Source organism: Terrapene carolina, unplaced genomic scaffold (assembly GCF_002925995.2).
Source record: "Terrapene carolina triunguis isolate 2854851 unplaced genomic scaffold, T_m_triunguis-2.0 Scaffold96, whole genome shotgun sequence".
NCBI lineage: Eukaryota > Metazoa > Chordata > Testudines > Emydidae > Terrapene > Terrapene triunguis.
Window position 1 is genome coordinate 9,699,700 of NW_020664447.1, and position 22,893 is coordinate 9,722,592.

A 22,893-nucleotide genomic window follows, 5' to 3' on the forward strand; every position below is an offset into this window, starting at 1 on the left:
TTTTCTATGCTAGCCAGGTTCATTGGCTGTTGCCATGGAATTTCAGTGTTTTATCCTGAAATTCCCAGTTTGCCACCTTAATTTCTCCCTTGCATATTCCCACCTATGGGAATGTTATTTCTGGCCCACTTGCATAAGGTCTATAATCAAACTCCTTTGGACACGGAGTGTACAGAATGGAAAAAACACACATACTAGCGTAGAAAATGGTTGTATGTGTCTTATAGCCAAGTCTGTTATCCCAGAAAGGAAATCCCACATCTCTTTCATATTCTATAATAAACTCTTAGGCCAATTTGATTTATTTTGCAATAGTCACTGAAATCTTTACAGCTAATCTGGAACATAATGTTTCAAAACCAGCTTAATTTCCAGCCAACTTTGTGCAGACAGTTTACAGATCTTTCATATTATCAGTCAGGTTCAGAAAACAATCCCCAGAGATCACCCTTTGGGATACTAGATATTTGGAAAAAAGGGCACTTTATAATTCCACTGTCTTCACATTACATATCCTAGTACTAAGTCAGATAGTCAAATCATTGTAAGTAAGTATGGATAACCTTTAAGGATAACACAACTAGGTTATTTAAAAAACCACACACACACACACACACACACACACACACACACACACACACACACACGAAAGCCAAGAAACTTCACATAGCCAAATGGCTCACTGCTCAGTTACAGAGAGTTAATGATCACCTTAATGATAATACTGGGATTTATCAAAACGTGTGGTCAGGTTTTCTTCACATGCAGGATTGACATTTGGGGTAATTTACTGACTGCAATTTCCTGCTATATACATACACCTGGGGTTCCCACAATACTGAATCCACTACCCTAGCAACCACTCTAAAATATCTCCATGAAGTTCCCAGTAAAATGGTCTTCAATCTTTAGATAATGACAACATACAATAGGTAACTAATTTTTGTAGGAACCTTGGACTGTTGCTTAAGATGGGTCATGGTATATAACTTTTCTCTATTTCCAGGCTTTGTTTGCTCTTTTATCTACCTCCTCTGTCCCCTTTCCCCTAGCCTTCTCCTCTCTGAAAAGCAAAAAATTAACTTTAAATAAAATAGGTCTGAGATAAACAGTCTAAACCAAGTACAATCAAGTGTAATTAAATCTTCCAGTACAAGCAGAATAGGATTACTCCTATTCTTGCAATATCAGAAAAGATCAAATAGGTTATAAGAACAAAATCTGATATGTGCCTTACAAGTCATTGGAAATCATGAATAAATATTGCCCATTCCCTAAGGATTATATACCATTATATATTACATCTGCACAACAGTCTCAATAGTAACCCTATTTTTACATATTCATCAATTTCTTTTAAGTGCATCCTGTGAAGTCCTTGGATCCAGATGAGCTGTGCTGAACACAAGAGCAGAGGGTAGGGAAGAAGGTGGCTTTAATTCTCCTTCATGCTTCCCAGATATTGAGGTGGCTGGGGGCCAGTTCTCTCCCTGATGTAAATTAGAGCAGCCTCGAGGCTATTCTAATTTACATCTATTGCCCACAGCACTGACTGGTATTCTGACACCTGGGGAATGTCCTGGCATAGAGACACCCCAAGATTGCCATATTCCCTTCACCCATGCAGGAATGACATAGGCACTGCTTTTGTGACTCTATGCCAGCATGGGAGTCCTTTTATGGTCCTTTTTGCCACCAAAGCAAGGCCCAGGATCTGATTCTCAATCTCTAGACAAAGGTAATTTTTTAAAAGTTTGAATAAAATCCTCTTTGTACTGTAATCTTGACTGCATGGAGGAAAAAATAGACTATTTCTGTTTTTAAAAATTGCCATGCACCTTTTCCACACCGGAAATTAAAAAAAATTGCTATACTTAAAAACATGAAATATTGTATGAAAATAGGTCTTAGTGAGTATTATGGCAAGGAACACATGTGAAAGAAAAACAACTGATTGAGAGTTATGAACTGATTGCAAATTTGACTACTACACATATGCAGTAGAAAACTTTGGTATACCTCACACTAGAGAGGCACTGTGAGTGTATGCAACCTCTCATAATGCTGCACTTATCAGTGTATTTTATTAGCAAAGTAAGTGCGTATACCATTTTAAAAGCTTACTTTTTGAGGCTTACATGTAAGTGTCTGGGCCAAGTTAAATTACTAAAGCCACTTTTCACCCTTTTCTTTATAGGACTAAAAAAAAGTAGGGAAATTGAATGCAAACAATTGTTCTTGATGCAATGTTCAATTTGCAGAGTTCAAATAAGCAAAAATCAGGAAATTCAAAATCAAGATTCACTCAGTAACGTTAACTGGGCCATGTTGCATATATGTAGTATTTTATATTCCTATTTCTCTTGGTAAATTTCTCCCTTTTAATAATTCAAATATGAACTATAGTCAAGTTAAATATTGACATAGTGTCCTTCAGACTCATGTTTTCTAACATTTTCTTATTTTAGCTGTGCAATCTTCCTATTTCATTAATGAATATAAGAAAAAAGAACATATGATAGATATTGAGCTAGTTCCTTGGCATACCAGAATATCACTCAGCTCATGCAGGGAATGGAAGACATAGGTGATTTTATGCCACCTTTATACTCCACCCACAAGCCAAGCCAAGCCAAATTGCTCCCAGCACATGTTAGAGAAGTTTCAAGGTTGCTTAATTTTCATTGACAGATAAAAGCTCCCATGGAACTGCTTCACTGCTGAGGATCACTGGAGTTTGTAATGCTCCAACCCCATACCTCACCTAAATGCCCCAAATGGACTTCCATTCAGCAACACCTCCCTTTCCCATCAGTCCCTCCTCTCCTTCCTTCTCATTCAGTTATTACTATCTTACCTCCTCTGGTTCCCCACTATCTGTCCCAAGCAAGAGTCAATTTCCTATTGAGCCTACGTCAACCAATGCTTGCTGGTGAGAAGAGCAGGTCAACATTTTTCCAAACATTATGTAAAACTTATGAAAACTGTTCATCATATTCCAACCTGCTCTATCAGGGAATAGGTTTTAATTTTTAACCACTGAATAGTGTAAAACAGAAGTCAGGGGCTTTTTTCCAGCTAGGTTGGACTAGGTTTGGCACATCCTCAACACTAAACATAACCCAGTCTTCATAAAGGGCAGCCAATTCCACCGCTAATCAAAGATTAACACAGAACCATGGTATTGTCATCAAGCTGCTTTCTTCTTCCTAGAATGACACTTCTAATAGTATAAAATGCAGTGTAAGGAGGGACAGCAATTCAGCAAAAACATCCAGATGTGGCATACCATTGGACACTGAGAAAGTCTTTGAAGATTAAAAATGCAGTCTTATAGCTTATGGGCTTACTTAGAGGTTTCCCCACCTTCCAAACCCCTCAAAATATATACCTGACATTTTCCATCCCTTTTATCTTTAACAGACTTCCTTAATTAGTGTCTTGGATCATGGATTTAATGACTGAATAGTCACTTCAGACTGATTTCTCTACTGCTTCTGAATTTACCTTTGATTGGGTCAAGCTGCACATGTATCTTAGTTTAATTCACTAGTGTGGGGTGAGGCTGTCATTAAAAAACCCACAACCTCATGAAACTTATCTGGCTTTATAATAAACTGGAAATTAAGTCCATGCTTATTGAAAGATTCACTACAGTTTGCAAACCTTTTGCGAGAATCTGGCAAGATTTAACATTTTGCATCAAAACCAAGTGATAATGCATTGTTTCATATGCTTACGTGAAACCAGATGACTGACTGAGTTTCAGTCTGAGGTTCTAGAAAGAGAAATGTATGGAATACAAACCCCTATGAAGTGAATCCCATAATTTCACATACCTCTGGGCAAGATATTTTTTCTTTGTGTCCTCATATTGGGTTACAGAATAACAACATCTCCATATAACTACGTGATGACATGACAGAGCTTCATTATAGTACTTTCTTTATAACAGGAATTCACCTCATTCACACAATCAACTACCCACCACTTTTGTGTGCTACATTTTGGTTCTTTAAACACACACAGAGGAATTCCTAACTCCAAGACTCCATAAATCATGAGCCATATACAGACACATTATGAGACTCACTACCTCTGAAATTAAATGTGTCAACTATTTGACCACACAAACAACCCAACACAGCACTGTAGCTCTGCTAGTGAAAAATAACCATTTCTGTAAGGTCCTGTACAATGTGATGTAGTTTTCCAGTTTGGAACAGTGCCATGGGAACTTTAATGACCACAAATGGTCAGCACTTCATTTTCATGCTCTGTCAAATGACAGGAGCATCAGCAGAACTTAAACCCTCAGCACCATTCTGGAGCATTGGTTCAATACAAACTCAGAGGGAAAAGTCTACCTACTAAATCACCAATGCCCCCTCCTACAATACCCAGTGTTTACCTCTCTGGTTATCTATACGAATACTGACGTAGTCCAACCCTACTTAGCTTGTGAGATATGAGAGGCTCACAGCAAAAGATAACTGCACATTTTCAAAACCATCTCATATGTTATAAATTTAACTTTTATACATGGAGCACTTTTAAGGACACATTTAATTCACTGAAATGTAGAGCCTGATTCTGTTCTCACACTGGCTTTACACTCCTTTGACTTCCGCTGAGTTCCTCCCAATTTACACTAGTGCAAAGGAGAAGACAATCAAACCCATACAGTTGTAGCGGGAGGACCACTCCTGGAATAGTACTGTGGTGGTTGCATTTAGAAGCAGTTTACCAAAAGGGGTTGGATACACAGGGCCGGCCCACAACATTTTGGCACCTGAGGCCGGGAGCTCAAATGACGCCCCCATGTCCCCTCGCTTGGGCCAAAACTTTGAAAGGTCTCAATTCTGCCTTCTTCCTCTTCTACTCCTCTCATGGTACTGCTCTGCTACCTACCCAGGGCCGGCTCCAGGCACCAGCTGAGCAAGCAGGTGCTTAGGGCAGCCAAGGGGAAGGGGCAGCACGTCGGGCTCTTCGGCAGCAATTTGGCGAAGCGTCCCTGTCCCTCTCGGAGGGAAGGACCTGCCGCCGAAGAAGAAAGTGGCGCGGTGGAGCTGCCGCCGATCGCGATTGCGATCGCGGCTTTTTTTTTTTCCGCGCCACTTGGGGCGGCAAAAACCTTGGAGCCGGCCCTGTACCTACCCCAATAAAGGAGAACTAACAACTTAAAATGCCTTGTTCAAAAATTCTAACACTTAACTTTCAAACGCCTGAACAGCAAATGTAACTTTTCTTGTCTGCAAAGTAAACACTGACATTTTTATCTGTTTGAATAATCAAAGTGGTGCTTTCTGTGCCTTCTTGGTTGCAAAGATTTGAACTGCTTCCTGAAGGTCCACAGACTGGGCCAGCTCATGCTCTATTGAGATGGTTGCAAGGCCGACCAGCCTCTCCTGTGTCATTGTGGAGCGTAGATGTGTTTTTATTAACTTCAGCTTGGAGAAGCTGCGTTCTCCACTAGCAACTGTTACAGGAAGTGTTACAAGTATGTGCAGAGCAACAAAAGCATTTGGAAAGAGGGTGGTCATCTTATTTGTGTACATATATTCCAGAACAGCCTTTGGAGTTGATCCTGCTGAAATGTATCTTGAAAGGGCTTTCAGTTCATTACCTAAATCGCTCGCATCAATATCGCGCATGTCATCATGTGTCAACACTGTCCCTGCATTGCTGGTGTAGGTCTTCTTCAGGTATAGTGAGGAGTTTTGGAATATCATACAACATCCCAAATATACTGCTGTGTTCCTTGAGCTGCATGAAACGTTCTTCAACTCACTGTATTCACAATCAAGCACCTGGTTAAAGAATTCAACTTTGAATTCTTGTTTGGGGTCTCTTATGGGATTATCTCGTGTCTCGTAATCAAAATGTCTTCTTCTTTGGTGACTCTTGTATTCTTGAATGGGTGGGAAAATAGCTTCAGGGTGAAGTTCCTCTGCCAACTTCTGTGAACTCTTCAGAACGTTTTTGAAATCCCTTATCTGACCGGTAAGACTGTAGGTATGACTTTGCTCCAGATATATCAAGGTCAACACCTTGTAGTCTCTTACTTACAACATTTATTGCAAACAGTATGTCATGCCACAACACTAAGCCACACAGAAATTTGAAGTTATGTATGTTTCTGGTGATTCCATTTCCCTCTGCCACTGTTCTCCCACAAACAGTTCCTGTCATAGCATTATCCTCCATAATGGCAACTATGGCATCATCTATCTTCCCAATTTGGTGTTTGATAGGCTTTATCGTCTCCATTCGACTTTCCCATCGTGTGGCACTCAGTGGTTTCAGTGTCAGAGAGGATGTTCCCAGATGCTGCTTCAAAATTTGCCATCAATGAGTTGATGCAGAGAAAAATACATAGATGCTTTGAATTACATTAAAAAATTCAGCAGCCTCACTAGAAGCTAATGCTGCATCACTGACCACCAAATTCAATGAATGAGAACTACATGGGACAAAAAAAGCTCGAGGGTTTAACTCTCAGATCTGTGTCTGCACTCCTCTGTTCTTTCCTCTCATGTTGGCACCATTATCATAGCCCTGACCTGTCATGTCAGCTATCGCAATTCCCATATCTTCCAGTTTTTTAAGAAGCACATTTGTCATATCAGCTCCTGTAGTATCATCAATGTCAATAAATTCTAGAAAATGCTCTCTGACAGTCACCATTGCAGGGACATTTTCACTAGGTTCTGTTGTTGTTACAAAACGCACCATTAAAGTCATTTGTTCCATATGGCTGATGTCAGGTGTGCAGTCCAGAATAACAGAGTAATATCTTGCTGACTTCAGATCTGCCACAACCTTCTGTTTGACTTTTGTGGCCAGTAACTGTATAATCTCATTTTGAATTGTTTTTCCAATGTAGTGGTGTGTGTACATTTCTTGGGTGGTGACTCTTCTTAGATGCTCCTGGAGTACATCCTCAAATGCAGCCATCCACAATTTTAAGGAAATTTCCATTGTTTGGCACATACAGCTGATCTGAAGTGCCACACAGTGCTAGGTTTTGGGTAGCAAGCATTCTCACAATGGCAATGAGCCTTTTCAGAACATTTTGCCAGTAAAGAGACTCTGATGCAGTCTTCTCTTGATGCTGATCATCTATGGTGGCCTTTAACCTTAGTCTCATCTCAAGCTCTTTCCACCTATGGAATGCTCTCTGGTGATTTGATGCCTTCTCATGGCATGCCAGATTTCTAGCCAGATTTTTCCAGTCCTTTGTTCCTGTAGAACCCAATGTGGCTGGAATATTAGACTGGAAGAGTTTGCAACAAAAACAGTACGCAGCATTCTGGGTTTTTGAGTACATAAGCCATGGCCTCTCCACTTTGTCGCCATAAGGGATTTCACGCCAGTAAGGTGTTGGATTCAAACTTCTATTTTCATTGTCTTTGGGGAGCATGAAGTTTTTCACTTGCTGTGGCCCATGCAGTACAAGGAAGTCCCTCAGGCTACTGCTCAAGTGGGACCACAGTCCTGGATCATCTAGACTTAAGGAATTAAACTCAGCAGCAGCTATTTCTTGCGCCTCCACCACACTCTTCTCTGATCTACACTTTTCTTCAGGAATGTGCATGGTTACATCCATTTGCGATGGAGATATGGATGTTGCAGTAGCTGCCAGGTCACCTGCTCTCTGACTAACTGGAAGATCAGGCATCTCCTCACCACTCACATCCTCACTGGGACCGGAAGGCTCACAGTGAACATTTGTGTCTATGTATCTCAGAAGAGCTCCTTCCTGCTTAGATAGAAAAGCTTCCTTTGCTTTCTTTCTTTTTCTGAATGCTGCCCCAGAGGGGCGTTTTCTTCTTTCACTCATGACTGCTGTTCTGTGCCAGCTATAGTGGCTCTCAACACTCAGTTGAAGGGGACAAATAAGCAGGCTGGTAGCAGGGCCTGAGTGAGGGAAGATATCAGCGTCTTAAGGGCCTAACTGGCTCCTACTACTTCAGTTGACTGCCTGTTCTCCTCAAGTGGGTTCAGGGAAGCAGTAGGAAACAGGAAGCTCCCTGAGAAGCTGGTGTTAATCAGTCCAGGCTCCTGGGGGTGCTAGAGAGCTACATAAGCGGCTCCTCCTCCTCTCTCTCCTTGCAGCTCCTGCTGCTTTGTTATTCCCTCTCACCTTTTCTCCTGCCTTCCTGTTATGTCTCTTGTGCCTTCCTTCCTCCAGCGCAGCACTCCCCCATCTCTGTGCTTCTAGATCAGAGAGAATACATATGCACCATCAGCAGACACAATTTTCTACACTCTGTGTCCTAGTGGCGCCCCCCCCTCAGTCTGGCACCTGAGGCGGCCGCCTCAGTTCACCTCATGGTAAGGCCAGCCCTGAGATTCTTGTTTAAAGTGCCTCATTTTGCTCACTTATTATAAAGTAGATTTAGAGTAGTGTGGCCTAAACTATAAACTTGGATCACTTTCAGCAATTGATCTTTATTCATGTGATTAACATCAGAGCAGGATTAGGGTCAGGCGACTGCCTAGGATGCTGGAGTTGGTGCTTGCCAGGCTCAGGGTGCTGTTTCCGTTGTTAGCGACAAAAGGGAAAATAGAATGTTTGAAATAAAATGTTTCAGGTATTCCATATGTGGATTAATTTTTCACTAACCTCCTAGAATGTTCTGGACCTTTGTAGAATCTCACAGAACCTTCCAGACTTTCTGAGAACTACATTTTCCTTGAACCTCCTAGAATGTTGTCAGCCATGCCCTCGCAGGTATATAAGGGGCAGGGCATTGCCAGTCAATCAGTGAGATATAAGAGTGAAGTGAAGTGAAGTGAAGTGAAAGCCCAGCTGCGATATTGTGAACCTTGTTTTATTGTGTAATTGTGAAAGTGTACTAGTGTTTTAAGACTTGAAAAGTTCAAGCAATGACTAATAAAGGACATATTTAATGAGACGAAAGGGGTATCTATCGAACCCCTATCTATGCAACAATATAAAAGAAATACTGTTACTTCCTTTGCCAAGTCGCGAGTGGTGAACACAGCTTTTCGAAACTCAGGCTCATTAAAACATATCTTCAATTGATGATGGCCAATGAGAAACTGCCATCACTTGCTATTTTATCACTTGAAAATGCCATTGGCCGGACCTCTCTAGCACTGTCCTTCAGTTTGCTTGGGCAAAGGCGAGAAATAAAGAGCTTTTGCACTAAAGGACTAGGGTTAGCATTCTAAAGCTGTCACCTACTATACCACTATTTAATACTGGTCCATTCAATGTTGGTGCACAGTTCAACTTCTTCATGTTAGTACATTTCAGTTATTCTTAAAAGTTTCTATAAGCTTAGAGGAAACAATATTTTTTATTTGCTTATATATGGCATGAATAAAAACAGATTTACATATCCTAGCATGCAAATCTATCATCTTGTATGACAGGGATAAATCATGCATGCAAACTGTGCATCAATGTTGTGAAATGGGCTACAAATGCAATAAAAATAAGCTATTAAAAAGTTTAAGAAATAAAGATGCTTCTTGTGTGGGGCCCCATGGTCTAGGGCCACCCCTGATTAACATAAAGATAACCAAGAAAAGTGGAGAAAATACCCATCCACCTCCTGCATTGTCCAAGTAACAGCTGTGCCATTTATGAGATCAGGACCCTGTTGATTAATGATTAATGAAGTTTGACCATATCTGCTGAGTTACTTAGCCTACAAAAGTAAATGAGCCAGAAGAGGATTTCAAAAGGGGACCCCTGCAGACTTGACCCAAGGTAGCCATTTACTGCAGCAGAGGAAATGCTTGTGATTTTCAAAGTGCTGGAACATCAACCAGATTGGAGCATGATTGCAACCACTGAAAACAGTGGTGGTGCCTTTATTCTCTAGTGAAAGATTTATTAATAATCATAATAATTCTGACTTATTCACTCACTGAAAAGAAAATTAATTGGAATGCCTGACTTTTTATAAAGTTACACAGCACTCTAGTTTGTATCCCAAATGGAATATTATTGACATCCTAGTTTAACTTGTGTGCTCTGTGACATTTTTCAGGATCTGCTCTCCACCGCCCTGCTGACAATGGGCATTGCAGATAAATAACACAGAATCCTTATGCAGATTTGTTTATTTTAAGCAGCTTACAAAGGATAAGCTTTTGCTGCCATTTTAATGTTTTTTCAAAAGGGTCTTAAAAATAAAAATTATGGCAACTCAATTTTTCGAGGATTAATATATTATCTTTTATTTTTAAAAGATTCATTTATTTTAGCTAGCATTGTTGTTGTTTTTTCTTTCATTCTTTGTTTATTTTATGAGTGCAATAAAATATTCCCTGTCTAGTTCTCCCCTCAGTTTTGCATCATTCATTGAGATTATTCACCATCTTGTTAGTCCAGTTTCATGCCAGCATAACTCCACTGAAACCATGCAACATTGCAGTGGTGAAGCAGGCCTCATTTAATTCTTAACTCTCCATGGATATGTATTTTCATACAATAATCCATGGCTGCAGTGGAATCTTCACCCGATTATACAATGTAGATACAATTTCCCCTCATGTACAATATGCACTTCAATGCAGTCCTTCAGGTACAGTATGGCAATGACTTTCACAATATTAACAATGAGGTGTACATATTTGTGAGGGGAAAAAAGTATAAGATTCATCCCATTATGGATATACTACAGACTCATATTTACGTGACTGAATATCTTGTTTCACGACTTCATTACATTTTGCACAATGTATACAAATGCATCATGTTTCATAAATTTGGTTATGATCCTGTACTGGAATTACTAGCATGGGCTCCACGAAGTAAGTGGGACTCTTCGTGGATGCTGGGGGCCACACTCACGGTCCAGAAGCAGGATCAAATCCTTTTGTCTGATTTTGTTCCCACTTTTTTTTTTTTTTTTTTGTATAATGTTTTTTTTCTTTTGTTTGATTTTTTTCCCTCTTTTTTTTTTTTTTTTTTTGAGAAATATCCCATTTTCTCCCATTTTAAAACAGAAAACATTTGTTGTATCTATCCTTCACACAAACTGTCTTGCGCATAGTTTTTATTTCCTTTGCAAAACTTTTGCTCACCTCTGGTGACTTTACACCATAGGGCAAACCTGATGCAGTGTTTAAAAAGTCTCTCTCTCTGATTGGTAGTATCTAGCCATGCCACAGGAATATATGTCAGTCAAATCTACACTTAAATCTTTTATGAATGCAGATATCATAGTCAGCTGCTAACCTGAGGAACAGCAGTTAAGAGTATCTACGCAGGGGGAAGAAGACAATGAGTACTGTTTGTGCCACAGAAATAAGAATTTAGTATGCACCACTTTTGAAATATTTATCTGCCAATTAAAACGCTGATTTCAGCTTGCCAGCAGTATAATAAAACTAATTAAACATCTTAATAATCATCCCTGCACTGAGATCCATTAGATGTTTTTCAGCTATTTAGAAATTTCTATTTGCTACCCACTCTTTACTGGCTTCAAAACTGTTCTCCATTTCCGCAAAACTGAGTGAGTTTCTGACTCTATTATGCTGCAGAAATGCACTTTGCATTGAAGTCTATGCTCAGGCATAACTTCCCACACTGGCCAGTGATGGAGAAATTAATTAGATTATAGCTTCAATGCGATATTAGAAGTGGGAATACAACTAATTGTAGAAAAAGGAAAGGAACCTTTTTTTAAAAAAATGGTAATTATTAAATGAACCACTGTAATTTGTACTTCCTAACTAGTGGATTATGCTTTATTTGAATCCCCTTCTACTGTCCAAACTGAGCCAAATATCCCTTTCCATTAGATGTCTTCATAATTGAAATCTATTCCACGTCAGCAGCGTGCCTAGGAAGAGGCTTAACTCTGGGGGCCAAATTTTAGGATCAAATCAACATAATGTATTTTTAGGTTTTTCTTGTGAACTGCACAAACAGAAGTCTGAAATCCACTGCCAAATATTCCAGATATGAGGAAATAGGACAAATATTCAATATATTGAATATGCTGGTGACATTTACTGTATGACAGCACCAAAATAAATTGTAAGAGGGAACAGTAGTCTGACGCTGACATCTCTTTCCTTGTTACTTACCAAAAATAAAGTCTTTTGCATTTCTCTCTTTAAAATATGTGTTTGTTCTTGAATGTTAGTTGCCAGGATAAATCTTTTATTAATTTATTATTATTATACCTAGCTATCCTTGTCATCCATTCTATTAACTGTGCACAATATCATCCATAATAATATTTCTATGCTGAAAATTCAGTACAAACAGCTCAACAAGGAATCTTGGACAAGACTTGCAGGATTTCTGTCTAATTTAAAAATGTAATACTTATTCTTACTTTTGTGCAGAATTATCTGTCATGTAATGTAGTTTTGAAATAACTGAAAGGATGCCAAGTTTCAAAAGAACCCTAACTATTCTCTGATATCACTCAAAGGGCCAGATTGTGATATTTTTAATCATGTTAAATAGCACTTTCCCCCATTGACTTAATTGGGACTATTCACAGAGCAAGTTACTATTCAACATATCTTTATCACACTCGAACATGTAGATAGTAAGATGGTTACAACCAAAGAAACTACCAGGAAACATTAGCTGTATTTGAAAGAGAGATACTGTAGGACAAAAACATGTAAGAAAAGAAATATAAAAGGTGAAATGTATGGATTAAACCACCACCGTATTTGAATAGCAGGACGTCCAGCCCAAACTCTGATCTATTATGCCCTGATTCAGCAAAGCACTTAAGCACAAGCTTAACTTTAAGCATGTGATGAAGTTCCATTGAAGTCAAGGTTTAAGTGCCTTGCAGATCTCCTGAAGAGCATGAGCAGAATGCAAAGTAAATTATGCTGCCCTTGCATCATGCCAAGGACCGCAGAAATGTTCATGCTTATACATCTTGCATTCTTTAATGTTAATAATGGCTCCTGTTTGAACCAACCACACAGTGGGGTGGAGCACTGAAGCCATAGGTCGGGAAGGAAGTGTCACTCACCTGAAAGGTTCCTGCATGATCTTCTTCTTTGTCTCCCTCTTTGCCCTCCTTCAGAGCAATCAGTGTGAATCCACGGAAGTAGGCCGGAGTGGCAGCAGAAAGGGTTACTGAAGCAAAAAAGGAAAAAAATAGTTGATTGTGAAATCAAGAACCTATGTATCAGTTTATTCTACAGCTTGGCCTAAATATTTGTGTTCATTTGGTGCTAATGAAAGCTAAAGATTAATAGAGTACAGCCAGGCAAAGTGCAGGAAGGTTCAGTCCAAGTTTCCATATGCAATTCTGCCAATGCGTCTCAGTCTGAATATGAAACATTGCTGTTATTTACAACCCATGGATTTTCTTAAAAATAGACTGTCAATATGCTAAACTCTTGAGGGAATTTTGCTGCAGAGACGTAACTACTGAGGCCTGTCCCCCCAACTCAGGCTCTTTGCTGAGCAGGGATGTGGCCCCTGACGTATACCATGTTTCCTTAATTTTAAATGTAAAATAAGAAAAAATTTAGCCAAATCTCTGAGTCCAACTGAGCAGGGCCGGTTCCAGCTTTTTTGACGCCCCAAGCGGCAAAGAAAAAAAAAAGATAAAGCCGCGATCGGCGGCAGCCGGTCCTTCCCTCCAAGAGGGACTGAGGGACCCGCCGCCAAATTGCTGCCCCTTTCCATTGGCCACCCCAAGCACCTGCTTCCTTCGCTGGTGCTTGGAGCCGGCCCTGCAACTGAGCTACAAATGCCTTATCCACCAGTCAAGGTTAACTACTTTCCATTGCCCTCATCCTGGGGCTGAACACACCACAAGCATAATTTACCACTAGAATTTACCCCAGGAGACAGTTCTGCTAGCTATGGACTAACAGAGCACAGTGGACTTTAGTAAAAAAAAAAAAAAAAAAAAATCTCAAAAGGACCCTTACCAATGCCCTAGCCTGCCCAGGAATGCCCCACACTTCAAGTGTCTGTGGAGATGATTGTGCGCTTCAGAGCTGGCTTCTCTGATTTCACAATCCCTGGAGACTTCCCCTACATTGGGAGATTCCCCACCTCGCCGGTTAGTCCATCTTTCTATTGTATTCTCTCCCATTCTACCTAAGTTCTTATGCTGTCCTCTTCACCCTTGTATCTGACAAACTTCCAGCAGTGCCTTATGCAAAGTGACCAACATCTGTCTCTCCATGTCTTTTATGTTTCCAGACCAGTGCAAAAGGAACAGATTTGTGGCTCAATAACTCTAAAATTCCTTTCTGACTTTCTCCAAACTTCCCAGAAAAATTCTACCCTGGGATGAGACATGGCCATGTGAAATTTCAGGGAAATTGATTTCTTTTGGGGGAAAAAATCGGTGTTTGAAAATTGGGCTTACACTGTGAGAGTAGCTTCAACTTCAACTATGAAGCAGATCCTGTCATTTCATAATCTACTTTCACACCCTTAAACTCTGGTTGGCACCATAAAGACTGAGGCAAACCCCTGATTCCTTGTGAACAATTCCCACCATCCATGCCACTACACAGTAGAAAATCCATGGTAGAATCTCTTTGATGCAGATAGGCCATTGGTGGTTGAAATGAACGCCTGAGAGTGATAGGTAAAATTTAAAGGGTTTGTATATTAGAATTTGTTCAATGTCCAAAAGTGTAGCTGCTTATCTGGAACATAGGTAGCTCTCCTTGATCTGGAAATTAGTCTAGAACAGTGGTTTTCAACCTATTTACCATTGTGGGCCACATATGCAACTCTCTATATATTTTGTGGGCTATATCTACATAATATATACTACCTATATGGCCCTGAGGATGTCACATGGGCTGCAGCAGTGTGTTGACTAGGCCATAAGTGGCGATGGGCTGAGAACAGGGCCGGCTCCAGGGTTTTGGCCGCCCCAAGCAGCCAAAAAAAAAACAAACAAAAAAAAGCCGCGATCGCAATCTGCAGCGGCAATTCGGCGGGAGGTCCTTCGCTCCGAGCGGGAGTGAGGGACCGTCCGCCGAATTGCTGGACCTGCCGCCCCTCTCTGGAGCGTCCGCCCCAAGCACCTGCTTGCCAGGCTGGTGCCTGGAGCCGGCCCTAGCTGAGAACCACTGGTCTAGAAATATCACAAGGACAGAATTTATCAGACGATTTCCAGCACTATCTAGGATAGTTAGGTCAGAAAAAAGAAAAGGGTAGGTTTTTGGGAGGATTTCTACCTATCTCCTTCTGGTCAGGCATGAAGAAAGACGGATCAGAGAGAGGAAGAAAAAAACCCAAAAAATTAAGTTAAATGAGCTAGTCTGATTTCTGGAAAGAGCTAGTCAATTAGAGCAGTGGTTCTCAACCTGGAGGTAGGGGGTACATCAACTCATTCAGATATTTGCCTAGTTTTACAACAGGCTACATGGAAAGCACTAGCAAAGTCAGTACAAACTAAATTTCATTCAGACAATGATTTGTTTATAGTGCTCTGTATACTGTATCAGTGTTTCTCAACCTGGGGGGGGTGTCACAATTTATTTTATAGTTATATGGTAAAAATGAGAAATTAAGCAGTTTTTCAGTAAGTGTGTTGTGACAATTTTGTATTTTTATGTCTGACTTTGTAAGCTAGTAGTTTTTAAGTGTGGTGAATCTTGAAGTACGCAAGACAAATCAGACACCTGAAAGGGGTACAGTAGTCTGGAAAGATTGAGAATCACTGAAACAGAGGAATTAATTTGAAAATACCTTTGTGAATATATGTGCAGCATTTGGTTCACTGTGATCTAGGAGTTTATTTTTTTTTTTTTCCAGAGAAGAGCCGAATATTGATCAACAAGTTAGCTATTCCTGAAAATGTCGTGACTTTTAGCATAAAACAGAGAAGATGGAATCAAGACCAAGCTGTTTGGTGATTCTTTGTTTCTGATTGGTGATACTTTTTAGTTACATTAATCCTCCTAATAAAGCCCATTTGCTATTTCTGTCTCAGATTTTTCAGGCACCAAAAAGGAAGGAACAGTGACGGTTGTTGTGGAAACCGTTTTGCCTCCCAAGGAATAAGAGAAATATACTAGTATGCACATAATGACTATGGCCCCGATTCAAACAAGGTATCAAATCTATCCCCATTCAAGACAACACTTAAATACGTACTGAAGTGTTGTCCTGAATAGGGATGTTTTCCTGAATCAGTACCTATACATTTTACAGTAGCATTTATTGCATAAACAAGCATAATATAGTTAATATCCAGAGCAACAATAAAGCATCTATTACATTTTAGATTCTATATAAATAAGAAGAATCAATTAGCATTTCTTTTTTATTTTTTCCCCCTCTGTGAAATTAGGACTTGTCACAGTTTTCGGGCTGCTGATGGGAGCCTCCCATCAGCAGCCTCCTACTGTATGGACACTGAACAATCCTTCAGGTGCCCCCATTTGCTTACACAATGGATCCTGTGATACAAACTGAGTTACATAGTCCACTTGTGTTTGGATGGGATGGGGCTCTTGGCCCTTTTTGTATATCCTCAGATTCCATAACCCAAAAAGGGGCAGAGGATAATGGTATCAACCATCTAATCAGCTTGCCTTGGGACTTACCTGGCTGGTATACCAGTGTTATTGGCTCCTTGTAAGCATGGGTGGGGGGAGGGTGCTTGTAAATGGCCTTTGTGAGGGCAGTTCTCCTGAAGGCGTCCCAGGAATTTCCCTTGGGAGCTGTAGAGCCACCATCTGCTCTCTCCCAGAACTGCTCAGCAACTGCTGGAAAATTTCTGCTTTTAAGTCCTTATTCTACTCTGGATATGATTGACAGGGCCCAAGGGATGGGGCCAGCATTGCCAATGGCAGCTGTTTAACCCCTTCATCATTGGTGTTGGGTTTATACCAGGAGTTCTCAAGCTTTTTCTTTCTGAAGACCCCTCAACATGCTAGAAAAACGCCAGGGTCCAGTGTGGGGAGGTGAGGACTCGGGGCTCCGGGACAGGGATGGGACCCCTGGGGCATAGGCATAGTTTGACTTTTATTGGGGGGGGAGGCAAGGTCCGGCGGGGCTTTGGCCAGCTCTGTACAGCAGGGTCCAGGGTGGCAGCACCACCTCCACCCCCTGACTCACCTCAGCAGGCCACCCGCCTGTCTGGGGCTGTGCGCCGGTGACTACTCCCTAAGGGCTAAGCTGGGCCTAGAGCTGCCTGGGCAGGTCTGACTGTCTACGTGATCAGTCAAAGGGGGCTGGGAGCTGAGGAGCAGCCACAACCTCAGGCACCAGCAGCAGATGGGGGAATGCCATGACCGCCCACTCCATGGCACCACCGGCCAGAAGAGCAACTGCCCTACACTGCCTGGCTCCAGCTTCCTGCCTAGGACCTGGCCAGAGGGCAGGGTCTAAGAGGGGTTGGGGAAGAGGAGGTGGGGGAGCTGCCCCCAGGACTGCCCCACTTTGGTTAAGGCACTGCAGTTTGGGGGGCAACACCCTTGTGCCCCCTCAACACTGCCCATGGGCTCAAGGTTTCTGCCTGTGTCAGGGTTTCAGCCCCCGCCCACGGCTTCAGTGGGGGGAGGGGGAGCGGAGCTCAAGGTTTCAAACCTGTACCGCTCCTGACTTCTGCAGGGGTGGGAGGGAGCTCTGGGTTTCAGCTCCACACCGCTCCTGGCTGCAGATGCGGGGAGCTTGGGGCTTCAGCCCCACACCGCTCCCCACTTTAGCACCACTCGGAGCACCGGGTTTCAGCGGCGGGCTCCGCGGGCCCCTGCAAGGGTGGGGGGGGGGCGCAAACCCCCAGTTGAAAACTGCTGGTTTATACATCCTGTCACAGGGTTAGATCCAAAGTCTACTAAAGTCAATATAAAGGCTTTGCATCAGTATCAGTCCCTAAAGATGTGTTTTGCCATTGACGTGAATGAGGCCAGGATGTCACCCTTAGTGTTCCTGAAAGATGCTGAACAGGTAGCTCTGATGACTGAATTTATGTGTCTGTATTGTAGATACAGTGCAAACTTCCACCTACTTGTCAATGTCACCAAATTCTAACCCAGGGGTCCAGATCGAAGTGAGAAAGTAGTTCAGCCTCTATGGACCTCTCCGTCCTTGGTTGGTCTGTTGAGATTGGCAATGTGTGCCATTTGTGGTGGCTCGCTGAGGAGGACACAAAGGCACTGAAAAAATGAACTAAGATCTCTAAATTAATTTCAGATAGGACACTGTGTTGCCAAAAATCACAATACTTGGTGCTTTTTTTAAAGCCCCAGCTCCTGGAGGCACCTGATTATTTGAGAAAGTAAATACAATGAGTCCAAAATTTATTACTGTTTAAAATCTTCATGATTTTTAAGCTACTCGTGATCTATTGAGGCTTAAGTCATGATTTTTGAATGCCTGAAGTTGGTAATACTGCTTGGTAGCTTTTTGGACACTACTGAGTTGGGCTACATTGAACACAGAGATGTAGGAGTGAAAGTATTTCTATCCTATTATCAGTTCTCTGACCTATCCAGTCTGGTAAGATAACACTGCTTTACAAGATTTGATTTGAAGAATTGTTAAATAAAAAGGCTTGTTAGGGTAACTTGCATGCACATTGTATCATTATTGGTCCTACAATATTTGTTTCTTTATATAACTGCGATTCTATGTCAGAGCTCAGTCTCATTTCATACAAGAGGTGGGGGGGGGGTGTCATTACTTGACAGGGACTCAAGAGATAAAGGCCCTTTCTTGAGCTAAATTATAACACAGGTTCTATATATATTATTTTGCAGGTCATTTGGGATGATTGTTGATTTACATGTAGATCAAATTGTTTATTGAAAATAACAGACCAAAGTAAAGACTATGTAACTCTAAGGGTGATATTCAACCTAAGCAAAAGGATTTTGTATATTTTACTTTCCTGGGGGAGATTAAATGCCAGAGGATCATTTCCATACCTCTTGGCCAAATCCTAACCCTTTTTATAAGGATATACACTCACTCTCTACACTCCTCTACCCCCTACTAAATGTGATGCAGTCAGAATTGCATGGTAGGATTCTAAACGCACTTGACTTTAGGCAAAGAAGCCACGTTGTGTAACTTTCTCATTTAAATTAAGCAAAAACCTCTGTTGTATGTTGCACAAGTGAAGACAGAATAAGATACTTTAGTTGTAAGAGGTGCTTCCTACCCTAATTATGATGCCTATTAAACTCCTGAGGTAGATAAGTCAGAAGCACCCAGATTGGTGCAGAACAAGTTTTTAATAAATTCCAAAAAAGGGCTTCTTTGTGTGTGTGTTGGAGAGAGAGAGAGAGAGAGAGAGAGAGAGAGAAAATGAGCTTCAACACTACTCAAGAGGGAAGCACTTGGAAAATCAATGCAAATGGAGCACACAATGTTTATCTGAGCTGGTCCTTGAACACTGTTTATTCTTCAGAGAAGGTGAGCAGACCTGCAAATGAAGATTCCATTAGCAACAGAAACAGCATCCAAATGGAAGGAACATTTAAATGGATTATAATAGTCTCCTCCTTGTTTTCTTCAATAGCATAACAATTTCAGGAGGGAACAATTTGCATTTCGTATGGTCATGTGAAACATCCATCTTGCAGACTTTTTTTAGGCTTTTTTTTTTTTAAGTATATATTTATGGGAATAGAACCTACTCTGTCTTGTCATGTAAAATAACATTATGCAGTTTTCTAACTGAGCTAAAGCCTCTCCAGGATTAATAAAGCATCCGGGCTGGGACTGATTACTGTCAGTTACTGCTTCTGAGACTTTATTACAGAGAATAATTTTTAAAGTTTGAGTCCCTGTTTGATTGCTTACAAGGAGGCCCAATCATGCTGTCTTTGAGAGCAATGGAAATTGTGCCCTTGACTTCAGTGGGAGCAACAGCAGGCCTATTATGGCCTGGATTTTCTAACAGGCACAATAGTTCTATGCATATGGGCCTAAACCAAGGGTAGTCAATTATTCTTTGTCGAGGTCCACATTTCTTGGTCAAGGTATATAGTCAAGGGGCAGACTCCAGAGAAACATTTTTCACACCACAATGACAATAATGATAATAATAAGTAAATAAAAAGATTTTGCAGTCTGTTCAAAAGTGTCTGGTGGTCTGGATTTGGCCTGCAGTCTGCCTATTGACTACTTCAGCCTAAACTCCAGGCCCATGCCGTAATGTGAACAATGTTGTCATGTGATCCTGGGAGCCAGAGGAGAAGATTGTGTGCCACTGGGAGAGGGAAAGGGAATGCCCTGCCATCTGATTGCTAGAGCACTAGAGCCTCCAAATAAGTATATTGACCCCTTTAGCCAAACAATTTCAGCTGGGGGAAAGCCAATGAGCCCTTGGACAAGGCTGCTTTCTTAGCAGCCAGGGAAAGGAAGAGAGGAGGAGAAGACAGAGTCCCCAGCCACCATTGCTGCCTCTCCTCTGGGCAGCTGGTGGAGAAGGGACACATTTACTGCTGCTGATGCCTCTTCTTTGGAAAGCAGAGCCATCCAGATGCTGACCTCAGGTTTTTTATGTGGCCCTTGGAGGAGGGAGTAACCCCATGATCACAGCCCTCAGCTGCTCCTATCACGATTAGCATGATTCCTGAGGCCACCCTTGGATCATAGGGCCCTATGATGAGGTGCTCCCCTCTGGTTCCAGACCTATGAGCTACCACCATCCCAACATCTCCCTGAGCAGTAGAGCCCTGTGAGGGGGACGCCAGCTGTCTGGTAGAGGGTCCATTGTCCCCTATCACTGCCACTCAGAACACTCTACAGGGCTAGCAAGCAAGACTTCTCCACCTAGAGAGCCCTTTTAGTGCCTCCTTCTGGGCAAATGGATCCTATCCCACCCAAAGACAAGAAGCACCAGTAGGCTAGAGAACAAGAAGGCCCTAAGCCTTCTGAAAGGTGAATGACAGCTGTGATCTGGGGTCCTCTGCTCCCTACTGCACTGGAACAGCAGCAGTGGTTCCCACTACTACAGTTTCAGACTCATGCGAGTGGCCCCCTCCATCACCAGCCAAAACAGAGGCGCAGATCTGAAAGGATCAGGGTTACTGGAGCCCCTAGGGAGCATGCCTAGTGCCCCAGGTCACCTTAAATCAGCCCTGGGCCCATGGTAACAGCCTTTGATTAATTTTGGCTCTGCCTCAGCTCAGGTTCCCAGAGTTTTCTACAACATTGTTTCTTGTTCTCTGGTAATTTACAAAACCAGCTAAATGTCCCAGCTTTTCTCATCACACACAGTTTCTTCACTTTGTATAACACAGAAGGATATTTCTAATTTCCCAGTGGAGTCTCCTTTGAAAATGAACTCAGTAGCCCTGTGTTAAAACTTTGCATGATGTCACCACATTGTACATGAAACAAGTTACATTAACTCTTGCTGGAGCTGATAAGTATACTTACAGGAACATTTAGCTATCTTCCACCCACACTCTAGTAAAGCATTCTTGAAAGACCGTTTGCTAAGGTTTAGGTGTCATCTGAATAATTTAATCTTAAATGTCATAAGCATGTGTGCTCAGCTGAACCTTTAGTGCCACAGTATAACTTGTTAGGGACAAGAACCTGAGAGCTAATAATGAAAAAGGAATGTAAAAACGTTAAACTGATTATATTGTTAATTGAGCTCTGTGTAATAAGACTTAATATATCCACCAAATGTGTTTCAGAAATCTATTTCCCCATCTCAAAATAAAATAAAATAAAATCTTCTCAGCAGATTAATCAAACACCTAATGACATTTTCACTGGAAACAATTTACAAAACTTTATAAGAATATTTATGTGTAAGTCACTGCCCAAGAACCTGAGGTTTCTCTGTAGTGCCACTAGAACAGATACTAAGCTGACATGCAATATAAAGTCTTGCAAACTCAAAGCTAAGATGTCACATGTCTGTTAACCTGTTAGTGGGAAATGTGTGTTTCTTCAAACCATGTTACAAATTGCTTACAATGCTTTAATTTCTCTATTTGAAGAAAGATCACACAAAGTAATATGCTCATCACAAGTGATGTTGTTGTGATGCTCACAACAGGTTAATCACTGTTGTGGATGTTCCCCTCTAAGAATTTAAGTCTAATGATTATATTCTAAGAGACTGTGCACATGATTTTTCTTCAACTTGAACTCAGATTGCTGTGTTCATCCAGTGGGAGAGCATTGCTCTTAATACTGAATCTAACTAACCGGGGAAGGACAAAGAACCACCACTTGGAAGCAGCTCTGAAAAAAATATTTGCTCTCCCCAAAAGATGGTTTCACTGATACACTACTTATTAGTCTGTAATAAGAGATCAGATGTCTAACTGCATGTTCAGTTTCTTTTCAAAGTGGTATTTTCAATACGACATCAACAGTGTTTATTAAGGATGTTTATTTCCAAATAAATATTATCAGGCAGAAAAAGTGACTTGAAACTGCTTTCACCTGTTAATTATGCAGAAATGCTGAGATGAGTTTAGGAAGTTCATTTCCAGCATTATATGTGCCGTGTTCAGCACAGAATGCATCCCTAGCACTCTTATCTACAGTGGTCATTAGCACCATATCTCTCTCACTCTCTTTCCTGCTTGAACCATCTGTTCATATCCCCAGCAAAAACGCGTGGGGGTGAGGGGAGATAAACGCAAGTGGGAAATTGGGAAGTTAGCAGCCTCCTGCATCAGTTTGCCCTTATGCTAACTCATTAAATTAATGCTCATATTTGGGGGCAAGAACAATTAGCACCGAGTTTATTAGCCTTTCCACTGCGTGCTAAATCTTGTACATTTTGCTGTGCTCCATTGCTGGGGGTGGGGGAAATCAGAGTAACAGAGGGAGAGTCCGTGTTGCACCATAGAACAAGCGGTCTCTAGACTCTTGCTGCCACTCATAAAGCTGCTAGAACACACGAAAGAAGCAGGAAATCCCCCTTAGTGCCGAATGAAATATTTGGGGTGAAGTGTTACTCT

General features: G+C 41.4%; 1 protein-coding gene across 1 annotated transcript in view; it reads right to left on the bottom strand.

Moving 5' to 3' along the window:
- Positions 1 to 22,893, bottom strand: part of SPON1 (spondin 1) — a 329,711-nt gene that overhangs the window by 306,043 nt on the left and 775 nt on the right. The window contains exon 2 of the mRNA XM_026651452.2: positions 12,996 to 13,102. Within this exon, the coding sequence (XP_026507237.1) occupies positions 12,996 to 13,102 (107 nt within the window). The remainder of the gene's footprint in view (positions 1 to 12,995; positions 13,103 to 22,893) is intronic.